The sequence below is a fragment of the Chiloscyllium punctatum genome, chromosome 8, assembly GCF_047496795.1.
Source record: "Chiloscyllium punctatum isolate Juve2018m chromosome 8, sChiPun1.3, whole genome shotgun sequence".
Classification (NCBI taxonomy): Eukaryota; Metazoa; Chordata; class Chondrichthyes; order Orectolobiformes; family Hemiscylliidae; genus Chiloscyllium; species Chiloscyllium punctatum.
Window position 1 is genome coordinate 106,374,373 of NC_092746.1, and position 22,466 is coordinate 106,396,838.

General features: G+C 39.5%; 1 protein-coding gene across 2 annotated transcripts in view; it reads right to left on the reverse strand.

Moving 5' to 3' along the window:
* Positions 1 to 4,448: 4,448 nt before the first annotated feature.
* ube3c (ubiquitin protein ligase E3C) overlaps positions 4,449 to 22,466 on the reverse strand; it is a 167,314-nt gene continuing 149,296 nt past the window's right edge. For both annotated transcript variants that reach the window (XM_072576214.1, XM_072576212.1), the window contains exons 23-24: positions 14,219 to 14,349; positions 4,449 to 5,637 (exon numbers count right to left, since the gene is read on the reverse strand). In XM_072576214.1, the coding sequence (XP_072432315.1) occupies positions 5,467 to 5,637; positions 14,219 to 14,349 (302 nt within the window). In that variant the 3' untranslated portion in view covers positions 4,449 to 5,466. The remainder of the gene's footprint in view (positions 5,638 to 14,218; positions 14,350 to 22,466) is intronic.

A 22,466-nucleotide genomic window follows, 5' to 3' on the forward strand; every position in this document is an offset into this window, starting at 1 on the left:
AGGGGTGCTGGAAAAGCACAGCAGGTCAGGCAGCATCTGAGGAGCAGGAGAATCAATGTTTCAGTATCTGCCTCACTGTGCCAGGGACCTGTGTTTGATTCCAGCCTCAGGCGACTGTCTGTGTAGTGTTTGTACATTCTCCCAGTGTCTGCATGGGTTACCTCTCACAGTCCAAAAAGACATGCAGGTTAGGTGAATTGGCTGTGCTAAATTGCCCATAGTGTTTAGGTATGTGTAGGTTAGGTGCATTAGTCAGGGGTAAATATAGATTAGGGGATATTGGTCTGGTCAGATTACTGTTCAGAGGGTCGGTGAGGACTTGGGCCGAAGGGCCTGTTTCCATACTGTAGGGATTCTATGATTTTATCCTACTAAGATCAAACAAACTAGTATACCCTACATTTTACTATCACCCATGTTCCTATCCAAGAGTTGCTTAAATGTCCCTAATGTATCTGACTCTAGTGCCATTGTTGGCATGGAGTTCCATGCACCCACTTTCTTTTGGAAGATTTCCTGCAAAAAAAATGGAATATTTTCTGTTATTGAGCTCAGTAAATGAAACCTAACCCAGTGACTGGCAGAATATAGTGCCTTAGGTGTAGATTTAGATTTAGGTTCTATTGTCACGTTCACTCAAGTACAGGGTACAAGAGTACAGTGAAAAGTGTACAATGTTGCCACACATGGTACCATCTTAGTTACAGAAGCTGAAAAATAAAGAAATAAGTTAAAAAGTTTAGTACTACAGTCTTCCTAGTATAAAAGTAGAAAAGAAATAAAGTTTTTTAAAAAAATCAAATATTACAGTCCTTTCTTAAGCCATCAGCCTGCAGATGCTCCAAGCCTAGCTTGTGCAAGAGGGCTCACTTTCCCCTGCACTGGTCATGTTTTCACACATATGAACTCATTCAATTAGTACAGCTCAGATCACCATGTCAAAGTAAATATAATCACTTATCAGGTGAATGTTGAGCATGCTTCACAGCTTTTCAAGTTGTCCATCAATTCCAGAAGCTGCAAAGCAGAATATTTCCAAAACACATTCAGACTTCAATCGTTTTAAATTATGATATTTATTGGAGAAGGCCTGAGACCAACAAAAAAAAAGTTGCCCACCTTCATTGGCAGGAACTGAACTTGATCAGCTGGATATGTACAATATCTACAAGAGATCAGAGGCTAGGAGTACTGCAGTGAGTAAATCACATTATGACTCCCCAAAACCTGTCCACAATCTACAAGGAAAAGTCAGGATTATCATGGAATGCACACCTTTGCCAAAGGGATGAGTGCAGCTCTAACAACAGTCAAGTGAAAAAAAGAGGAATGTCATTTAAGCTAGAAAGGAGAAATTACTTTACTCAGAGGATTGTGAATCTTTGGAATTCTCTACCACAAAGGGGCTGTATTTGAGTATGTTTAAGGTAGAGATTAAATAGATTTCTGATTATCACATGGTTTTAGGTTATGGAGATATGGTGAGTAAAAGGCATTGAAGTATTTAATCATTTAATCAACCATGATCATAATGAGTGGCCTATCCCGGTTTCCAGTTTCCTAAAACTCTCTAAACCATCCAGGGCAAAACAGTCAACTTGATCAGCATCCCATCAACATCTTCAACAGTTATTTCCTCCAGCATTTAAGCTAATGTGTACCATCTACAAAATGCAATAAAGCTTTGGAGATTGTGGGACTAAGTAGAGACAGAAGTGTGGATGACAAATGTCCACTTTTTCTGCTTTACTCTTGGAGATGAGGCATACTGGTTTTGAATATTCATTTCAATTAAATAAATGGATTAGAGTCCAAAATAGAGGGAATATTGCAGCTACAGATAGCATTCTTAACCATAAAAAAATTGTTTTGAAATAAAATTCATTGATGTGGGCATCACTGCCATCTATTGCCCATACCTAATTGCCCAAAGGGCACTTAAGAGGCAAACCAGATTGCCACGTGTCTGGAGTCACATGTAGCAAGATTAGGTAAGAATGGCAGATTTCTTTCACGAAAGAATATTATTGAATGGTTGGGTTTTTATGACAACAAACAGTAGTTATATGGTCACTATTATCTTATAGTGGAAGCCAGAAACCTTACAACCTTTAAGAAAAATTTGGATGAGCACTTTAGATATCATAATATTCAGGGAAATGTGACAAGTGCAGGAAATTGAGATTAGCGCACCTTCAGTGGTAGTTACATTGGTGCAGACTTGATGAGTTGAAAGGTCTTTATGCACTGTATGAATCGGAGTTGGGACTGTTCTTCTTGGAGAGAAGGAAGTTCAGAAGAGATTTGACAGTGCTTTTCAAAATCATTAGTGAATTGGACAGTATAGTTAGAGAGAAGCCAGTCCTGCTCATAAAAGAAACCAGATTTAAAGTAATGCGCAGATGAGACAAAGGTAGTGAGAGGGAAAAAAAACATCTTTTGCAGATAGTAGTTAGAGTATTGAATGCACTGCTTGGAAATGTAGTGGAGGCAGTTTTAATTGAAGCATTCAAGAAGACATTGGATTATTATTTGCATGGTGTGTGTGTGTGTCTGGGGAAAAAAACAAGAGATCAGCACGAGGTAACAGAACATGAACAGACATGGTGGGCCAATAGCCTCCTTCTGCGCTGTATCAACTGTCAAAGAAAACATTCCTCATCTGTCTTAAAAAGGACACACCTTCTTTAAAACTATGCCTTCCAGTTATTGTCTCCCTCAAAGAAAACTTCCTCCAGATATCCCTCTCAAACCCCTCAGGATTTTGTGTGTTTCAATGAAGTTACCTCAGCACTAACATATTAGTCTAATATATTCAACGTTTTTTCATAAACTAAACCCTACGTCCCAGGAACAAATAGGAATTTCTTCTAAAGCAATTTTGTATTTCCTAAATAAGGAGACCAAACCTGAACACATGACTTTTACATTCCATCATCCTTACAATGAGCAAAAAGATTCTATTTGTCTTCCTAATCACTTGCTGTATCTGAATGCTAATCTTGCAACTCTAGCACCAGGACCTTCACAAATGATACCAGATTCTAACAATCTTTCTCCATTTAAATGGTATACTGCTTTTGGTAATGGTAATGAGGGGCATTGATAGAGTCAATAGCCAGAGACTTTTCCCAAGGGCAGGATTGACTGGCACGAGGGGTCATAGATTTAAGATATTAGGGGAAAGGTATAGAGGAAACATCAGAGGTAGGTTCTTTACACAGAGAGTTGTGAATGCATGGAATGCATTGCCAGTTGTGCTGGTGGAAGAAGAGTCATTAGGGACATTTAAGCGACTGCTGGACATGCACATGGACAGCAGTGAATTGAGGGGTGTGTAGGTTAAGTTATTTCATTTTATATTTCGATTAATCCTTGGCACAGCATCGTGGGCCGAAGGGCCTATTCTGTACTGTACTTTTCTATGTTTTATGCTTTTCTATACTTCCTGCCAAAATGGAAAAGTTCACATTTATCCATATTATACACTATCTGCCAAACTTTTGCCTACCCATCTGTTTACATCCCTTTGCAGACTCTCTACCTTCTCAATTAAGGTTTCACCTAGCTTTGTGTCATTAGCAATGTAGCTACCATATATGTGGTTCCCTTATCAAGTCATTGATTTAAATTGTAAATAGTCAAGTATGTAACCTGATCCCATGGCACTCCACAGGTTAGAGCTTATCAACTTGAGAAAGGCCCACTTATCCCCACACTCTGCTTTCTGTTAGCTAACCAGACCTTTATCCGTGTTATGTTATGCCTTACACCATGCACTTAACTTGCGCAGCAACCTTGGATGTGGTACTTTGGCATACATCTTTTGGTAATTCCAAGGGGACATCAACCAGTTCCTTTTATCCACCATGAATGTTACCTTGCTAAATAACTAATCAAATATAAATTTTCTTCAAGAAAACCTTGTTGGGGCTGCCCAATCACATGCTTGTCATGTTAAGGATCATCGACAGCATTTGATGGCACTGCTGTAGAAGTTCCCTCAAGTTCCAATGACATGAACTGCCAGTCCAATAGACATCTCTGGTTCACCCACAGTGGACTTTTCAGTCATGAAAGAACCAGCCAAAAATGAAAAAAAACATTTCCTGCTTAGACAAATTCTAATGAGGATTGGCGCATGTAATCTGAGTGCATTCCTCAGATCTCTGAACAATTCAAAATAAAGACTATACCCTATATATTTTCATAATTTTTATCCCATAAAATCCTTTTATCGAATAAAGGAAACTCAAATGTAAAGGAATTTGGTAATTAACCATAATTAATGTTAAAACACTGTTACCATTAAGTAAGTTTCTTCACAAAAGGAAACCAATATCCAAGAGGGGCATTGTTGTTTTCTTTAAATACTTTTTTAAAAATTATGCAATCTGCAATTCTTTTAAGGCTGAATATAAATTATGCAAATATTTAATACACACCAGTTGCATTATTCAAGTTTTGTTTAATAGCTGTTAAACTTAACTCATTTAACAGGTAAGGATCATTCTGACACCACAGAAGATTAATGCACAAGGAAAAACTGTACAGATACAGAACAAAAACATAGTATTCACAATGCAGAGAAAACATATACGTATTAACATCTGTTTACAGAAACTGCTGACTAAATCCCGGTCTCAAAAATGCTTACTATGGCCTAATGGAGCAATTTTTATGAGCAAGCTGAAACCTATCGCGATCAAGTAATCTCCTGTCCACATAATATCTCATTCACTCAATGCTTCTTATTCAGATTTCACACCACAGTTATGCAGAAGGGCCATATAATCATTAGCACATAATGTCACACCATACAATTTTAATCTAGGCTTTAAATTGCAACTATGTTTTACTGAGTTCCATGCTGGGACATAATTGTGATTTAAAACAAAGATTTAAGAAATGTGCAACTTTTTAAAAGAAAAATAAAATGCAGCAGTATTACATGGTCTATGTGCTTCCACCTAACCATGATGTTAAATGCAAGAAACCAGTATGAAGTTTAAAAAAGCCACATTTTGCCTTATAAAGATAGGCTTCCGACAAGGAAAGCCTATTTTAAATGCAACTATCTTCCATTATTATGGCTTGCTTTATTGCCTGTTTTGACCAACACATTACATTTGCTGAATCTTTGGTTAATGTCAGATAACAGGCTTATTTTTCTGTTAATGTATAGTGATGAATTGATCATCACAACCAAGTGGCCTCTTGTCCAATGTGTAGTCTCCACTTTTAGCAGTAAAATCTCCCAACTTGTACCCAATTAATCATTTTCTCCATCTGAGCTACAAACATATGATAATTTAAAGGGGCCTCAACTTTGCAGTGCACTTCATTAAAGCTCCTTTTTCATTCTACACAATTTCAGTATAAGTCCATTTTGAGAACTTTGATTGTTGGTACACATATTATGTACGATCCATCATTCTCACAGCTGTCAGCAGTCCCATTTTTACTTCAGCTTAGCTCAAAGCCTGCTGCTGATTCGATTGCATAAAGTAATTTACTCCTCATAAGATTTTCATCATAAAATTCTGGAAGTTTCAGAAGGTTCATGCAAGTACTGGCTGTGGGTAATCGCTCCAGGTCAGTTCCTCCATTGTGTATACAAAACGCTGGGTACAGCTCCTGAAAACAAATTCAAAATTAGAACCATCTTCACAAAAAAAAAGACAATGCTGTTTCTTCACAAATAAGCAATTATAACTGTTGTGTTTGAAGCAAGCAATCATAGATAGTCATCCTTCACAAAACTTAGAATAAAAACTCTTGCCACATTCAGAAGGAATATGAATAGGAATCAAGATTATAAATTAGAATTAGTCAAGGTTATCCTAAAACTGAGGTAAAGGTAAAGAGACTATGCAAGATTCAAAACTAAATTTCAAAGCTCATTATATATTTAGAGAACATGAACAAATGTTTACAGAAGTTACACAGTCACGGAAAGAAGAGATACTAGTTTAAATAAATTGAATATATTTTCAGCTTCCATTGTTAGGAAGCAACTATTTACAAAGATCCAATTTGGTCCTTTCCTGACATTTGATAGCACTGGCACATTTCTAGTTTATCCATCCTGAAAGTTCCTCAGCCTCCACTCTCCACCTCACACTAATCAATGAAAACTAAAATGTAAAGGATTCTACACTGTTGCTCACACCTACTAGAGGTCTGTCCTTGTGTATATCACATTGCTTACAAGGAACAGATAATATTAAAACATAACTTAAATAAAAACAAACTCTGGAAAACTCAGCAGATCTGGCACCACCTGCATAGAGGGAAACAGAGTTTACGTTGAGTTCAGGATAACTTGGAGTCTCAGATGCTGGTTGTTAACTATATCATTGTTTTTGGAGTTGTTTCTAAAGCCTGAATACATGGAAAGAGCAGGTATATTCATACACAATTACATATTTATTTTTATCACTTGATTTATGGACGACTTATAGAAATTATAAAAAGGCACCACATAAACATGTATGGAATCGGATGCCATTTACCCATCAAATCTATTCCTTTCACACCATATACCAATCGCCCATCATGAATTCCATCATGATGTAAATTCCTCACCAAGGCATTATTACAGAGCTGTTCTGTAAGTGTCAAAAGGAAAAAGACTAAAAATGGTGACCAGATGAAATAATCAAAGGGCTGACTTAGAACCTGATGAATTTAAGATTTTTAGTAGAAAAGAAGAAAATATCAAAATGAAAACAACACCGATATTGGTGATCAGTGAGATAAAACCATGAAAGAGGGCTTCCATCTGAAGTTTTTAATGAGGGCTAGTAATTTGACACAGTTTACAGCAAAGAAAAAACCATATGTGCCAACACCTAGCGGAAGCAAAAATGAATCCTCTCTCACTTTCTTACTATACTACTGTTGTTGTCTGTGTATTAGGTTTATCAATTTACCCTCAAAAAGATAACATCTTCTGCCTCAATAAGGGTGATCGTGTAGTGGAATGGCATTGGATTAGCAATCCAGAGGCCCTAGCTAATTCTTTAATGATATGGGTTCAAATCACATCATGGCAGTTGGTGGAATTACATTCAATTAATGAATCTGGAATATAAAACCAATCTCAATAATGTTAACCATTGAGCCATTATGGTAAAATCCCATCTGAGTCACTAAAAGTGCCATTCTTACCAAGTATGGTTAACATGTGACTCAGACCATTGCAATGTGGTTGGCTAGCCAGCCAATCACCTCACGAGCAATTAAGATCAGACAAAAAAGCTACATCTCATGAAAAGTGAAATTTAAACCCCCTTGGAGAAGCACTGCATGCTTCAATAACTTCCTGCATAAAGAAATTGGCATCGCTTTCTCTCTACATTCTTCATTTTAAAATCAAAACTCTACAATTACTCTGTCCCAGAGAAATATTTCTCTTATTTATTATAGCTAAATTTAAACCTCCTTTGCTCCAATTATCTCAGTATTTCAGTCTCAATTTGGAGGACAAAAATGGCAAATGAGCAAAACTGGTTCCAATTGTTTCACAAATGGCTTCTCTAAGTAACTGCATAAAGAATGTCTCACCAAATACCAGCTTTAAAAAAGATAAGGTTTCTACAAATTCATGTTTCTGGAATCTCAGAAAATAGCAGCAAGAGTAATCCACAGGGCCCCTTGAGCCTGTGCCACTATTCAATATAATCATGGCTGATCATCCAACTGCGTTCCCACTTTCTCCCCATACCCTTTTATTCCTTCAGCTCTACAAACTATATCTAACTCGTTGAAAACATTCATCTTTTGGGCCTCAACCCTTTCGGATGGCAGAGAATTCCATCGGCTCAGCACTTTCTGGGTGAAGAAATGTCACCTCATCTCAATGGCCGCGAAAGTCCAATCTCCTGAATGCGTATTAATTGATCAAACTTAGGAAAACTATTTTGAATATTAACTGTAAAAAGGGAACATCTAAAGTTAAGCATTACTGTAATTCTACAGCAAATATAGCTACATTTCTTCAATACAATAGAATTGGCCAAGTTAAAATTGAAAATTAATATCTATAGGTACAGTTTATGCAAACTATATAATTAGAATCTCGATTTCCCATTATATCCCTCAGCTCCTTAAGCCTTTAAAACAGTCATGACTTCTGCTTAATAATTCTTGTAAAAAGGATCATAAAACTCTTATGTAAAATTAAATGATACTTTGCAAAAAAATTGCAGTTGGCAGGGGTGTTGTCAATATATTCAGCGATTTTAATATACAACAGAAATTTAGCAATTGAAGGTTGTGGCAAAATGCCCCCCTGAACCCACCCCAACAACAATCCATTTTTCTGCCTATTAACTTATTAAACCATCATTGCCTGCAGGATGTGTTATTCTGGAACAAACGATTTTCTGAAAAAGATTTCAATCATCTTCTAAAATGGATTAGCGTTGACAGTGCTATTTCTTTTCTAATGAATTTTTGGACATTTATTGCACTTAATTAAAGATAAGGCAGCATTAGTACAGGGCAAAGTCAAAGTGCAGCCTCTGAGCAGAATGCTTATCAAGCAATGAAACTGCTGGTGAAAATAAATGCAAAGTAGTAACAGCTGAAAATGGATGGCTTAGAAGTTTTATACGCTTGGCAGATTGTGTTCTGATTCACATTACATTACTCTGGGCACTTCAGTCTCCTCAGTGGATATATAAATCTGTCTACTTATATTACACATGTCCATCTCTCTGGGTTCGCTCTATATTAAAGGGCTGTATGGTCTGCGTATCCTGTTGACTCATCCTGAAAATGTTTCTGCTAATTCACTTCAGATTTGAAATTGTGGGGAGTTAATGACGACAAAAAAAAAAGCATAAATAAGCTCCACTGATGGCTCAACAAATTTTGGGCAAGACACTTTTACATTTAACACTCCGCATATTCAGACAATACGCGATTAGTGCTCATAAATGATAAAATCAGTACCCTTATATTTATACTTTTATTCACATGATCGCAACTACAAAGCATCAAAATTGAAACTAAGTGAACTATAATCTAGGAAGTTGCAGTTTTTTAAATTTATTAATCACAGCAGGAGATGATAATACAAGGTAAAAAGCTCTGGATTACAGGAGATTTCCATTAAATGATGTTAACCTTGAATAACTTAATATTGAAACAACGCCCTCGCTCTCACTTTCAGGTAAAAACATAGCAAATAAGAGTAGGATTGAGCCAGTCAGCTCTTTGAATTTGCTCTGCCATTCAATATGGTAGGATGATCATCCTACTTTCTCACTATATCCTATGATCCCTTCAGCCCTAATGCCTTCTTGAAAACATTCAATATTTTGGCCTCATGCTGTGACAGAAATTCCACAAGCTCAGGTGAAGAAATTTCTCATCTCAGCAGGTTTACATTGAATTTCAACCAACTTTCAAACTTATATATAGGTCATCAATAAAATAAATTAAGCTAACTGCAACAAAATATCTTCATATTACCAGGGGACAGATTGTAAAGTTTACCAATTGCAACAGCGGAATTCAAACTCGGCCTTTAATTTAGAAAATGCACATGGACTGCAAATATGCATTATAATTTGAAAAGTTATTTCTGTTTCTGGTTTTCTCAAGTATTCAACCAGGTCAAACTGCTGGAAAATATAACATGCTTGATTGAAGTATTGTAAAGGGTCAAGAATTATAAAGCTAACAAGGATCAAATCAGTCAGCAGAATGCACACATTAGACAAGGACAACTTGGGTACTTTTATCTGGCAGTTGTCTAAGTGTGATTAGCCAGATACTTCTCAAAGACAGCTATTTATTCTTCTTGCATTAAGTGATTATTACCTGGTAAATTTGTCCTGTTTTATTGATCAGTGATATTAATTAGAAGCCTACAACATCAGCATCACTTTTAGAGCTCAATTCTTATGTTGTCATGTTTCAGACAAATGGAAAAATAAATACTCAAAACTGCATTGTAAAGATATAAAAGCTCCAGCCAATTCATTATGAGTTTCAAATTTGCCCTTACATATTTTGCCAAACTCAAGTTAATGCTCAATGAAACTATCAGTTAATTCTACCACAAATACTACGTTCACACAAACTGGCACAAATACAAGGCTATGTTTAATATACATGAATATATTCCTAACCAAACATAGGCCACAACTTCAAAATTGTGATAGAAGATACAAATTCTGATATTATACAACAGTAAATTTCAAGAGATGGATTGGGGTATGACATAAAAACAGCATGGATGTTTGTGCACAAAATCTTTAAAGGTGGCAGAACACGTTAATAAACCCATTGACAAGGCATAGAATCTTTGTTAATTTAAACACATAAAATCACTGAACAGATAGTCTATTTCTGTGTTGTCTTTCCAAAGAAGCAATTCATCTAGTGTCGCTCCTTTGTCTTTGTCCATTGCCATGCAAACTGTTGGTTGTCAGATAATGAAAGATCTCATTTTCATTTTAAAGACTAAAGTGGTTCCCTCCACCACAGCATAAGGATACAAGGCAACTAATTAGGACTGAGATGAGGAGAAATTTCTTCACCCAGAGAACCGTGAGACACCACAGAAAGCAGTTGAGACCAAAACATTGCAAGATTTGAGGAGGAGATGGATATAGAATTTGGGGCTAAAGGGATCGAATGATATGGCGGAAAAGCAGAACAGGCTATCGAGTTGAATGATCACCCATGAATGTGATGACTGGGAAAGTAGCTGCTTGAAGAACCAAATGGCCTACTCCTATGTTCTATGTTTCTATTCTTAGCCACTTGCTGCATGAAAAAGATTTTCTTATGTTGCTGTGCACCTTTTGCGAATTACTAAGTCTGCATATTCTAGTTCCAACCAAAGGGAACATCTTAACCATACTCTCTCAGTTTGAACCTAATGACTTTGAAAATCTTGATCAAATTTCATCTTGAATCCACTTTTCTTGCAAGAAACAGTCCCAATTTCTCCAATCTATCTACATAACTGAGGTTCCTCATTCTTTATCTAAGTTGGTGGTTCAAGCTATGGAAGGAGTGGAACAGACTGATTCCTGGGATGGCAGGACTAACACATGAAGAGAAACTGAATCAGTAAGACAATATTCACTGAAACTTAGAAGAATAAGGGAAAATCTCATAGAAACATAAAAATTCAAATAGAACAAGACAGGGTTAACATTGGAAGGATTTCCAAATGACTGGAGAGTCCAGAACCAGGGGCCTTCTGCTCGGAACACTTCAACCCAGGGCATCAATGTAGACTTTACCAGTTTCCTCATTTCCCCTCCCCCACCTTACCCCAGTTCCAACCTTCCAGCTCAGCAGTGTTCTCATGACCTGTCCTACCTGCCAATCTCCCTTCCCACCTATCCGGTCCGTTCTGCCCTCTGACCTATCGCCTCCATCCCCACCCCCGTTCACCTATTGTATTCTTTGCTACCTTCACCCCAGTCCCACCACCCCCCAATTATTTCTCCACCCTGCAGGCTCCCTGTCTCCATTCCTGATGAAGGGCTTATGCCCGAAACGTCAACTCTCCTGCTCCTTGGATGCTGCCTGACCTGCTGCGCTTTTCCAGCAACACATTTTTCAGCTCTGATCCCCAGCATCTGCAGTCCTCACTTTCTCCTGGATGTATCACTACCTGGTATAGCAACTGTACCATTCAAGATCGGAGATGGTTACAGAGAGTGGTGAACTCAGCCAAGGCAATCACAAAGGCCAACCTCCCATCTATAGAATCCATCTTCCAGGCCCGCTGTCAGGGAAAGGCCGCCAACACTCTCAAAGATCCATCTCATCCTGGCAATATTTTTCTAAAACCTCTACCATTGGGGAGAAGGTACAGAAGCCTGAACACAAACCAGCTGGTTTCGAAACAGTTTCTACCCTACTGTTGTTAGAATACTGAATGGACTCAAACTCTTAATATTCGCCTGTACCTGTGTTTTTGTTTTTGCCGCTGTTTTCCTATTATTTACTTACCTATGCTAATTAACAATGTGATCTGCCTGTATTGCTCGCAAGACAAAGCTTTTCATTGTGCCTCAGTACACATGACAATAAGTTCAATTCAATTCAACAGCAGAGCAGTTGCCAAACCCACTCTGTAATGCACCCAGATAGAATGCTTACTATGGTACATCTATAAAAATTGGTAAGAAACCTTGTGGACATGCTGAATTTCCTAAGCCTCCTGAGCAAGTGGAGACATTATTGTGCTTTCTTGACCATTGTGTTGAAATGGGTGGACCAGGACAGATTGTTGGTGATCATCACTCCCAGAACTTGAACATCTCCACCTCAGCACCGTTGATGTAGACAGGGGCATGCCCTGCACTCCACTTCCTGAAGTCAATGACCAGTTCCTTCATTTTGCTGATATTTATGGAGACATTGTCAGCTTTACACCATGCCGCTAAGTACTCGCTCTCTTTCCTGTATGCTGTCTTGTTGTTGTTTGAGATTTGCCCTACCATGGTAGTGTCGTCAGAAAACTTGGAAAGAGTGTTGGGGCTGAATTTGGCCACTGAGTCATGGTTGCAATAGGAGTATAGTAGGGGGCTGAGTATGCACCCCTGCGGGGCACTGGCATTGAGGATTATTACGGAGGTGGTGTTGTCACCAGTTCTTACTATTTGTGGTCTATGGGTCAGAAAGGTGAGGATCCAATTAGAGAGGGGGGAGCTGAGACCTAGGTCTCAGAGTTAGAGATGAGATTGTTTGGAATTATGGTGTTGAAGGCAGAACTAAAGTAGGAGCCTGATGGAGGTATCCTTGCTATCCAGATGTTGTTGGGATGAGTGTAGGGCCAGGAAGATGGTGTCTGCTGCGGACGCCAGGTAGGCATATTGCAAAAGATCAAGGCAATTTGGGAGGCTCGAGTCGATGTGAGCCATGACTAACCTCTCAAAGCACTTAATTATGGAGGCCAGAGCCATCAGGTGGTAGTCATTGAGGCATGCTGCATGATTTTCTTTTGGCACTGGGATAATGGTGGTCTTCTTAAAGCAGAAAGGAAAAGCACAGGCAATCTTTCCAATCATCAGATGTCTGTGAATAGTCCCGCCAAATGGTATGCACAAGATCGGAGTGCATTGCCGGGGACGACATCTGGACTGGTCGCTTTCCGTGGGTTGCAAGACAACCAATTTAACGTCTGTGGTGGTGACTGTTGGTACAGGTGCCATTGTTTCATTGACCTCCTGTTCAAAGCGAGTATAGAATGCATTGAGCTCATTGGGAAGGGATATACGGTTGCCCACGATTCTGTTTGACTTTGCTTTATAGCCTGTTATGTCGTGTAAGCCTTGACACAAATGACGGGTATCTGTGTGGTTGGTCTAGGTCTCAAGCTTAGTTTGTTATTGCCCCTTGGTATTCTGAGGCCCCTATGTAGGTAATATCACTAGGTATGCAATCCAGAAACCCAGGCTAATAATCTGGGGATATGAAATGGCCTAAAGAGCAAATCAGTTCAAGGTTAATTAGGGATAGGCAACAAATGCTGGCAGTACCTTACCAGTCTCACACAAAATTCTCAAAAGAATAAAGAAAAGATGCTCCCAGTCTCAAAGACCACCACTGCTAAAAGGCAATATAAGTTGAGGAACATTGAGATTATATTGTTATGCTATAGATTATATAATTGAATTAGTGTTTTTCTACTCTAATATGCATTAATAGGCACATTGTGTTATACCATTTATATTTCACTGCTGAGAACAGGAAATCAATCCTTCTCAAAGGGCGGCACGGTGGCACAGTGGTTAGCACTGCTGCCTCACAGCGCCAGAGACCTGGGTTCAATTCCCACCTCAGGCGACTGTCTGTGTGGAGTTTGCACATTCTCCCTGTGTCTGTGTGGGTTTCCTCCAGGTGCTCCGGTTTCCTCCCACAGTCCAAAAATGTGCAGGTCAGGTGAATTGGCCAATCTAAATTGCCCGTAGTGTTAGGTAAGGGGTAAATGTAGGGGTATGGGTGGGTTGCGCTTCGGCGGGACGGTGTGGACTTGTTGGGCCGAAGGGCCTGTTTCCACACTGTAAGTAATCTAATCTAAAAAAAAACTTTGCACTTTAATTCAGAAGTTATTCATGACTCGTGGGGAGAAAGACATGTTTTTGTATTGCTTATGTAAACATTTAAAAACATAGAATTTGAATCCCATCTAATTATTCAGAAAACAAAACATACAAAATATTTCTGAATTCTGTACCTTAAATCCCAGCAGAGGGGGTCGAGAGCAACTGGTGACAAACTTCAGCAACTTGCGCTTTTCATCATTCGTGAAACTCTCCACCACAATCCAGAATATTTTAATGACTGCATGGTCTGCTGAGTAACCACCTAAAAAGAAAGGAAAAGCACAGGCAATCTTCAGAGATAGCTCTCAAAGTATGATTTATCACAAAATAATTCAGAAGGGACAGCATGGTGGCTCAGTGGCAGCAATGCTGCCTCACAGTGCCAGAGACCTAGGTTCAATTCCACCCTCGGGTGACTGTCTGTGTAGAGTTTGCACATTCTCCCCATTTCTGCGTGGGTTTCCTTCAGGCACTCTCACTTCCTCCCACAGTCCAAAGATGTGCAGGTTAGGTCGACTGACCGTGCTAAATTGCCCAGTGTCCAGGGATGTGCAGGTTGGGTGGATTAGCCATGAAGTAGAGGACTCTATGAAATTAGCAGGCATTTGAATATGGTTTATAAAAATACCAAAGCATACAATGACAGTTCAAAGATTATTTTCTGGAAAGTCAAAAATCACCCTGATGGCACTTGGGTCAGGTTAACAGCATCTGCTGTTTATAATGCATTATACAATGCAAAACATTATGATGTCTAGTTTCTTCTGAATTTATGCATAGATACAACTGTAATCTCAACTCAAACCATTTGTGTGGTGTAGCAGATTCAAAGTTATTACAATACTCCAACATCTCACCTTTTATGTTTGTCCATCAAACAACAGCCAACTACAAAATTGTCTGTAACCCCCAGCACTCAATCTGAGTATGTGCCAATTATACAAGTTTGGGAGATCTCAACATTGCAAGTGCAAAAAGTGACTTTTATTTGCAATCTTTGGCATTTTTATTTATCCTGTGATATATTGAGTCTCCAGTTTCTTTCAATAGATACATAATCTTACATAAATTACATTAAACCAGACAAACCTTATGCCTAATACAGATTTCTAAATAGTTGTGCCTGCATACATAATAATGGTCAAAGTCATTGATGCTGAGTTTAAGAAAAAAAATTGTTCACATATTTGGAAGTCACTGGCTTGACCAGCATATATTGCTCCAAGATTTTGATCCAGAACCACAGAAGGAACAGTGAAATATTTCCAAGTCAAGATAATAAGAGATTTGTTAGGGAACTTGCAAGTGCAGTGTTCAATGCATCTGCTGCTTTGGTCCTTCTGAATGGTAAAGGTCATGTTAGGGTGTTTGTCAAAGGTGCCCTGAATTATTGCAGTGGATCGTGTAGACAGTACCCATTATTCCTTGTGCGCTGGTATTGAAGTGATTGAATTGGCGGTTGAAAGTGGCGGAAGGGGTGCCAATCAAGCAGGTTGCTTTCTTTCTGGATGGTGTGCAGAGGAAGGTTACTATAATAGTACAAGATACCATAAAATCTTGTAGCATTTTATATGGCTAGTTCAGTTCAGTTTCTGGTCCGTGGCCACCCCCTCCTCCAGAATGGTGCAAGTGGAGAAGTCAGTGATGGAAAACCCATTGAATGTAATAGTTATATTTGTAGAATCCCTACAGTGTGGAAAAGCAGGATATTCAGCCAATCGAGTCCATACCAATCCTCTGAAGAACATCCCACCCAGACACACCCCTTAGACTATCCCTGTAACCTTGCAATGCCCATGGCTATTTCACCTAACGAGTGCATCTTTGGACAGTGCAAGGAAACACACGCAAACAGAGGGAATAGCCACCAGAGGATGGAATCGAACCAGAATCCTTGGCATTGAGTGTCATCAGTGCTAACCACTGAGCTGCCATTGAGGAGATTCTCTCATGAAGTCATACGCTATTGTTTGCCATTGAAGTGGCATGTAGCACTTGCACTAACCACATCATCCTAAGCCTGGAAGTTGACCAGGTGTTGCTACACATAATCGCGGACTGTGTCAAAATCTGAGTCATGAATGGGGCCTAAAATTGAAATCAATATGCTCACTTCTAAACTTCTGATGGAGCGAAGGTCATTTATGAAGCAGTTGAACATGGTTCGGCCGAGGACACAACAGAATCTCTTGCAGTGATGTGCTGGTCTGGTTCAACTGACCTTCAAGCACAAACATCTTCCTTTGTGCTAGGTAATGCTCCATTCTGCAGAGTTACCCTCCTCATCCCCATTGACACCAGCTTTGCCAGCTTTACTCTCTCAAACATTGCCTTGATTCAAGGACAGCCACTCATCTCACTTGTGGAATTCAGCTCTGGTTTCACGTTTGGACCAAGGCTATAATGGGATCAGGAGTGAAGAGATCTGGGCAGAACTCAAACTCAGCATCAGCAAGCAGTTTTTGCTAAGCAAAAGCTAATGAAAGAGAGTAGACTGGAGACAGAAAATGGGTTGGGTTGTATTCATTCTGCTATTTATGCACAGGACATACCTGGGCAGTTTTCAGGTCAGTATGCATTTAGTGTGGAGAAGTGCTCCCAAAGGTATGAATGCTTATAATAATAAAATTGGAAATAATGTTTAACCTGTGGTTGATTATGATTAAATCTGGTATAACTATATCATGTAAAAAGCTGAATATTTGGCAGTGAGTTTAAATAACCCTATCAAGAGATTCAAATAAAATCACAAATGCAAATAAATTGCTCGAGAAATCAGCTGCATTTCTGAAGCAAATAAAATTGGGCTGCATTGCAATTATTTCAATATTTTTGTAAACCACCTTACAAAGATGCACATCCACCCAAAAACCTAACCAACACCTGAAGGCTGCACAGGCCACAAACCAGGAGAGCTAAAAGAAAAAAAATGAATTCAATTGTTTGCTAAACTATTAAAAGTTGAAGTATCATGGAAACTTCACCCATGTCTTCACAGGATGTTGCCAAGGGAAAATAAATGCTGAATATAAAGAGCATATAGGACAGATCTTTGGGATACTGAAGAGTAATGGTGCTTGGGGAGAAATGGAAGGTATTTTGTCAAAGGTCCTGTGGGTGGCAACAATAATACTTTTAATATAGAAATACAGCCTTGCATGCTTTACAGAAATGTGACAAGTGGACCAAATTTAAATATGTCCTGTTCTTCAAATATATTAACTAAACATTAGTTTTCATTTAGGAATGCATATTGCAAGTTATTGTGTCAAACGAATTAGCACTTGCTGGTTGGTACTATGGGAGATGGGGAATGCAGGGTTACAGGGATAGGGTGGTTGGGTGGGGGGGGGGGGTAAGAGAAGAGTCTGGGTGGGACGCTCTTCGGAGGGTATGGATGGACTCAATGGACCGAATGACCTGCTTCTGTACTGTAGGGATTCTTTGATGCTATAATAACAGCGAACTTACTTTAATAAAAAGGTAGGTGCATATGTTTACAACGATCATGTTACAAATGGTGGAAACAGCTGGAAACAACAGTATTACATGCAATATGATTGCATTTTGTTGAATGCAAATTGTAAATACTGAATACTGCCATGCAACATGAAAACTTTATTTAATTTTTATTTAGCATATAACATTCCAAACTTAACTTCTGAAGTTTGGCAAATTAGGAGGTGGATAGGTGTTATGGTCGTGTGAATTTGTGGCGATCTGAAGCACGTTTTATTGTATGATTTATGCAGACGGTTAACATGTTTTAATATTAATTATAATTTTATCATCACTTGGGATTGAAATTTTAAATACAAGATAATTATTTATCACCAGGAAATGTTACATCTCTATTCAGGCAAACAAAAAGTGCAGCTAGATAGTCCAATTTTACACCAACATGCCATTGAACCTCTAAAATGAAATGCTACTTCTGGAAAACTTTTGTATTCATTATTTTTTTAAAAAAAAAGAGACATATTACACAGAAGCTTAAATTTTGCTTGCCAGAACAATGCAACAACTTTCTTTGGCTGTCCCCACACATTGCTATTTTTTAATGTATCATTACGACACACAAGGGTAGCAGTGCTTTGCAGATTAATGATAAGAAAACACTTCTGTAAACAAGACAGTTTCAGTCTTCAGCTAACCAGACCTCAGTCTCAGACTTGCCATAAAAAAGGATTTCAAAATGGTTGGCACAGTTATTTTAACCCTGACACTTAATCCATGGATATAAATCACTTGAAGGTTTCTTATTCTTCAACGATGACTTGAACAAACATGAAGGCAATAGTAAAACTAATTTTTTTTTAAAAAATCTACAATCAAATTAGACCTCAGCAGAACAACATAAAAAGCTCATTACACATTATGATAATTAGCTGACAACTGATCTAAAACTGCATTTTAAACTACAAATTAAATAGTTGGATCGAGTCATTCGTTATTCTACCAAATTTAAGCACAAAGGCTTTGTTATGATTAAAACAGCAGGTTTGGCTGTTAGGCCAGAGAAATCTATTGGCAAAGCTCATGTGTCAAGAAGGTTCAGCTATTTCCCAAATAATATTGGGCCACAAACTAATCAGTCACACCAGAGGCATTTAATCTGTTGACAAATATTTTTAAATGAGGTTTCTGAAATAAGATAAAATTAAGCTTTAAGTTTGTAAAGCATTTCTCCTCTTAATCCTATTTCTCCTCCCCTCTCAACATTCTGGGAAATACCAATGATCAGAAATGCAATCAGACTCACCATGTAAACAGTGATTGCAATGGGAGATCAGAAGCTAAAAATACTGCGGTGAATAACCCATCTCCTGACCTCTCCATAGCCTGATCCATCGCCTACAAGGCGCACGTTAGTAGTATGATGGAAATCCCCACTTGCTTGGATGGGTGCAACTCCAACAATACTCAAGCAGCTTGACACCATCCAGGTCAAAGCAGTCCACTTGATTGGCACCACACCCACGAGCATCCACTCCTTCCATCACTGACACTCAGTAGCAGCAGTATATACTATCTACAAGGAGCACTGCAGAAATTCACCGAGGATCCTGATTGGCATTTTTGTCAGTATCAGTACTTCAGCATATCGTAGGGTGACCATAATTCTGAAGCTATGCTCAACATCTTGTATACTTCAGAAGGATTTATTGCACCAGTCTGGTTCTTGTCTTGAGACCATACATACTGATTGATTTATTGTCACTTGTATCAAAGTGTAGTGAAGAGCTTTGTTTACACAGTACAGACAGATCATAGTGAGCAAGAACATACAGAACAAAACATTTAGACAGAAGCATTTATATTGGCCACGCCTCCCGTATCAATGAAGATGCGAGGTCCCTTTCACATGAATCACCTAAGTGCTCAAAGTAATAAAACTATACTCGGTCCATTCTTTCTTATCGACATATTGCTCCTTGGTAACACTCCAAGAAAGGCAGAAGACATCTTCTATGCTCTGGTACCAATTCTACTAAATAGCTAAATCCATCTTTCCTTCGTGTAATCCATGCTCAGGGACAATGTAAATAGATTCTTCTCAGCAAGTATTCTCCTGCCTACCCTAACATAATTTCCCTCTCCACGCTTTCAAAGCACAGCAACTACCCTTACAAACTACTGGACTATCTACAATTGCTATACTTCTCCAAAGCCTTTAAATGTACTGTCACCTCCCAAATCCAACCCCGACATTCCCCCAAGGTTTTCCTCTGAATTTACCCAATGTTTTTGAACCAGTTACATCATTGAAAAGTCCCTAATCAAAGTCAAAAATTATATTCTTTTGAGGGGCATGGGTCCTTCTCAACCCTTCTGCACTCTTTGAGATGGTGACCAAGGAAGTGGACGAGGGTAAAGCAGTAGATATAGTGAACATGGATTTTAACAAAGCGTTCGATAAGGTACCCCATGGCAGGCTAATGCAAAAACTACAGAGGTATGGCATTGAGGGTGCATTAGAGGTTTGGATTAAGAATTGGCTGGCTGGAAGGAGACAGAGGGTAGTAGTTGATGGTATAGGTTCACCTTGGAGCGCAGTTACTAGCGGTGTTCCACAAGGTTCTGTTTTGGGACCATTGCTGTTTGTCATTTTTATAAATGACCTGGAGGAGGGGCTTGAAGGCTGGGTGAGCAAGTTTGCGGCTGACACGAAAGTCGGTGGAGTTGTGGACAGCGAAGAAGGATGTGGCAGGTTACAGCGAGATATAGATAAGTTGCAGAGCTGGGCAGTAAGGTGGCAAATGGAATTCAATGTAGCTAAGTGTGAAGTCATTCACTTTGGTAGGAGTAACAAGATGATGGATTACTGGGCTAATGGTAGACTACTTGGTAGTGTGGATGAGCAGAGAGATCTTGGTGTTCATGGACACAGATCTTTGAAAGTTGCCACCCAGTTAAATAGTGCTGTGAAGAAGGCATACGGCATGCTGGGCTTTATTGGTAGAGGAATAGAGTTCCGGAGCCCTGAGGTCATGTTGCAGTTGTATAAGACTCTGGTGCGGCCTCATCTGGAGTATTGTGCGCAGGTTTGGTCGCCATACTATAGGAAGGATGAGGAGGCATTGGAACGAGTGCAGAGGAGGTTTACCAGGATGTTGCCTGGCATGGTAGGAAGATCGTATGAGGAAAGGCTGAGGCACTTGGGGCTGTTCTCATTGGAGAAAAGAAGGTTTAGGGGAGATTTGATAGAGGTGTACAAGATAATTAGGGGTTTAGATAGGGTGGACAGTGAGAACCTTTTTCCGCTAATGAAGTCAGCTGTTACTAGGGGACACAGCTTTAAATTAAGGGGAGGTTGGTATAGGACAGATGTTAGAGGTAGATTTTTTACTCAGCGGGTTGTGAGTTCATGGAATGCCCTGCCAGTAGCAGTAGTGGACTCTCCCTCTTTATGGTCATTTAAGCGGGCATTGGACAAGCATATGGAGGTTATTGGGCTAGTGTAGGTTAGGTCGGCGCAACATCGAGGGCCGAAGGGCCTGTACTGCGCTGTATTTTTCTATGTTCTATGATTCTTTTCCAAGTCATCTTCAGTGTCCCTGTTCAACTCTTACTGAAGACAAACTGTCCCACAGACCATTATCTCTGGGGGGGGAGGAGGAGGAGGAGGAGGAGGAGAGTTGAATTGGACTAGCCACATAAATTGTGTGGCTACAAAATCAGGTGAGTGGCTAAGAATTTTACAATGGGCACTTCACAGTTCCTCAAAGGTAATTCGCCAGTGACCAGGCACAAATCAGGGATGTGATGGTACACTTGCACTTTGCCTGAATGAATGTGGCTTCAAAAAAAAAGTTTATATCAATCAAGATAAAGCAGCTCACTTGTTCCACATCCCTTACATTGCCTTCACATAGAAATAATGAAGATAGCAGGAGGCCATTCAACGCTTCAAGCCTTTTCTTTAAATTACTTGTAGAACATAGACACCACTGGCTGGTCAGCATTTACTGCCCTTTGAGTTCCCCTTGAGAAGGTAGTGGTGTGCTGCCTTCTTAAACTGCTGCAGTCCACCTGCTATAAATTGACCCACAATGCACATAGGGAGGGAATCTAGGATCTTTGGTAAATTTCTCAAATTCATCTTGCAGACAGCAGAAAGTGGATGCTTGTGGATGTGGTACCAATCAAGTGGACAGCTATGTCCTGGATGATGTCAAGCTCAAGTGTTGTTGGAGCTGCTCTCATCCAGGCAAATGGGGAGCATGCCATCACATTCCTGACTTGTGCCATGTAGTTGGTGGACAGGCTTTGGGGAGCTAGGTGTGAGTTATTCACCACAATATTCTTATCCTTTAACCGGCTTTTGTTGCCACTATGCTTACGTGGCTAGTTCAGTAGAGTTTGAGCAATGGTATTCCCAAGAGTGTTGATAGTGGGGGATTCCGTGCTGGCAACACCATTGAATGTCAAGGGAGTGATTTAATGCTCTCTTATTGGAGATAGTCATCGCCTGGCATTTGTATGGTACAAATGTGACCTACCATTTGTCAGCCCAAGCCTGGATATTGTCCAGATCTTGTTGCATTTGAACATGGACTGCTACAGTATTTGCAATGCTGCAAATGGTGCTAAATATTGTGCAATCATTGGCGAACTTCTGACCTTATAATGGTCATTGATGAAGCAGCTAAATGATGGTTGGGCCGAGGACATGACCCTGAAGAATTCCTTGCAGAGAAGTCCTGGAGCAGAGATGACTGACCTCCTACAACCAAAACTATATTCCTATGTGTCAGGTATGACTCCAACCAGTGGAGACTTTGCCCCGATACCCACAGATTCCAGTTCTGCGAGGGGTCCTTGATGCCACGCACTGTTGAATGCAGCCTTGATGTCAAGGGCTGTCACTCTCATTTC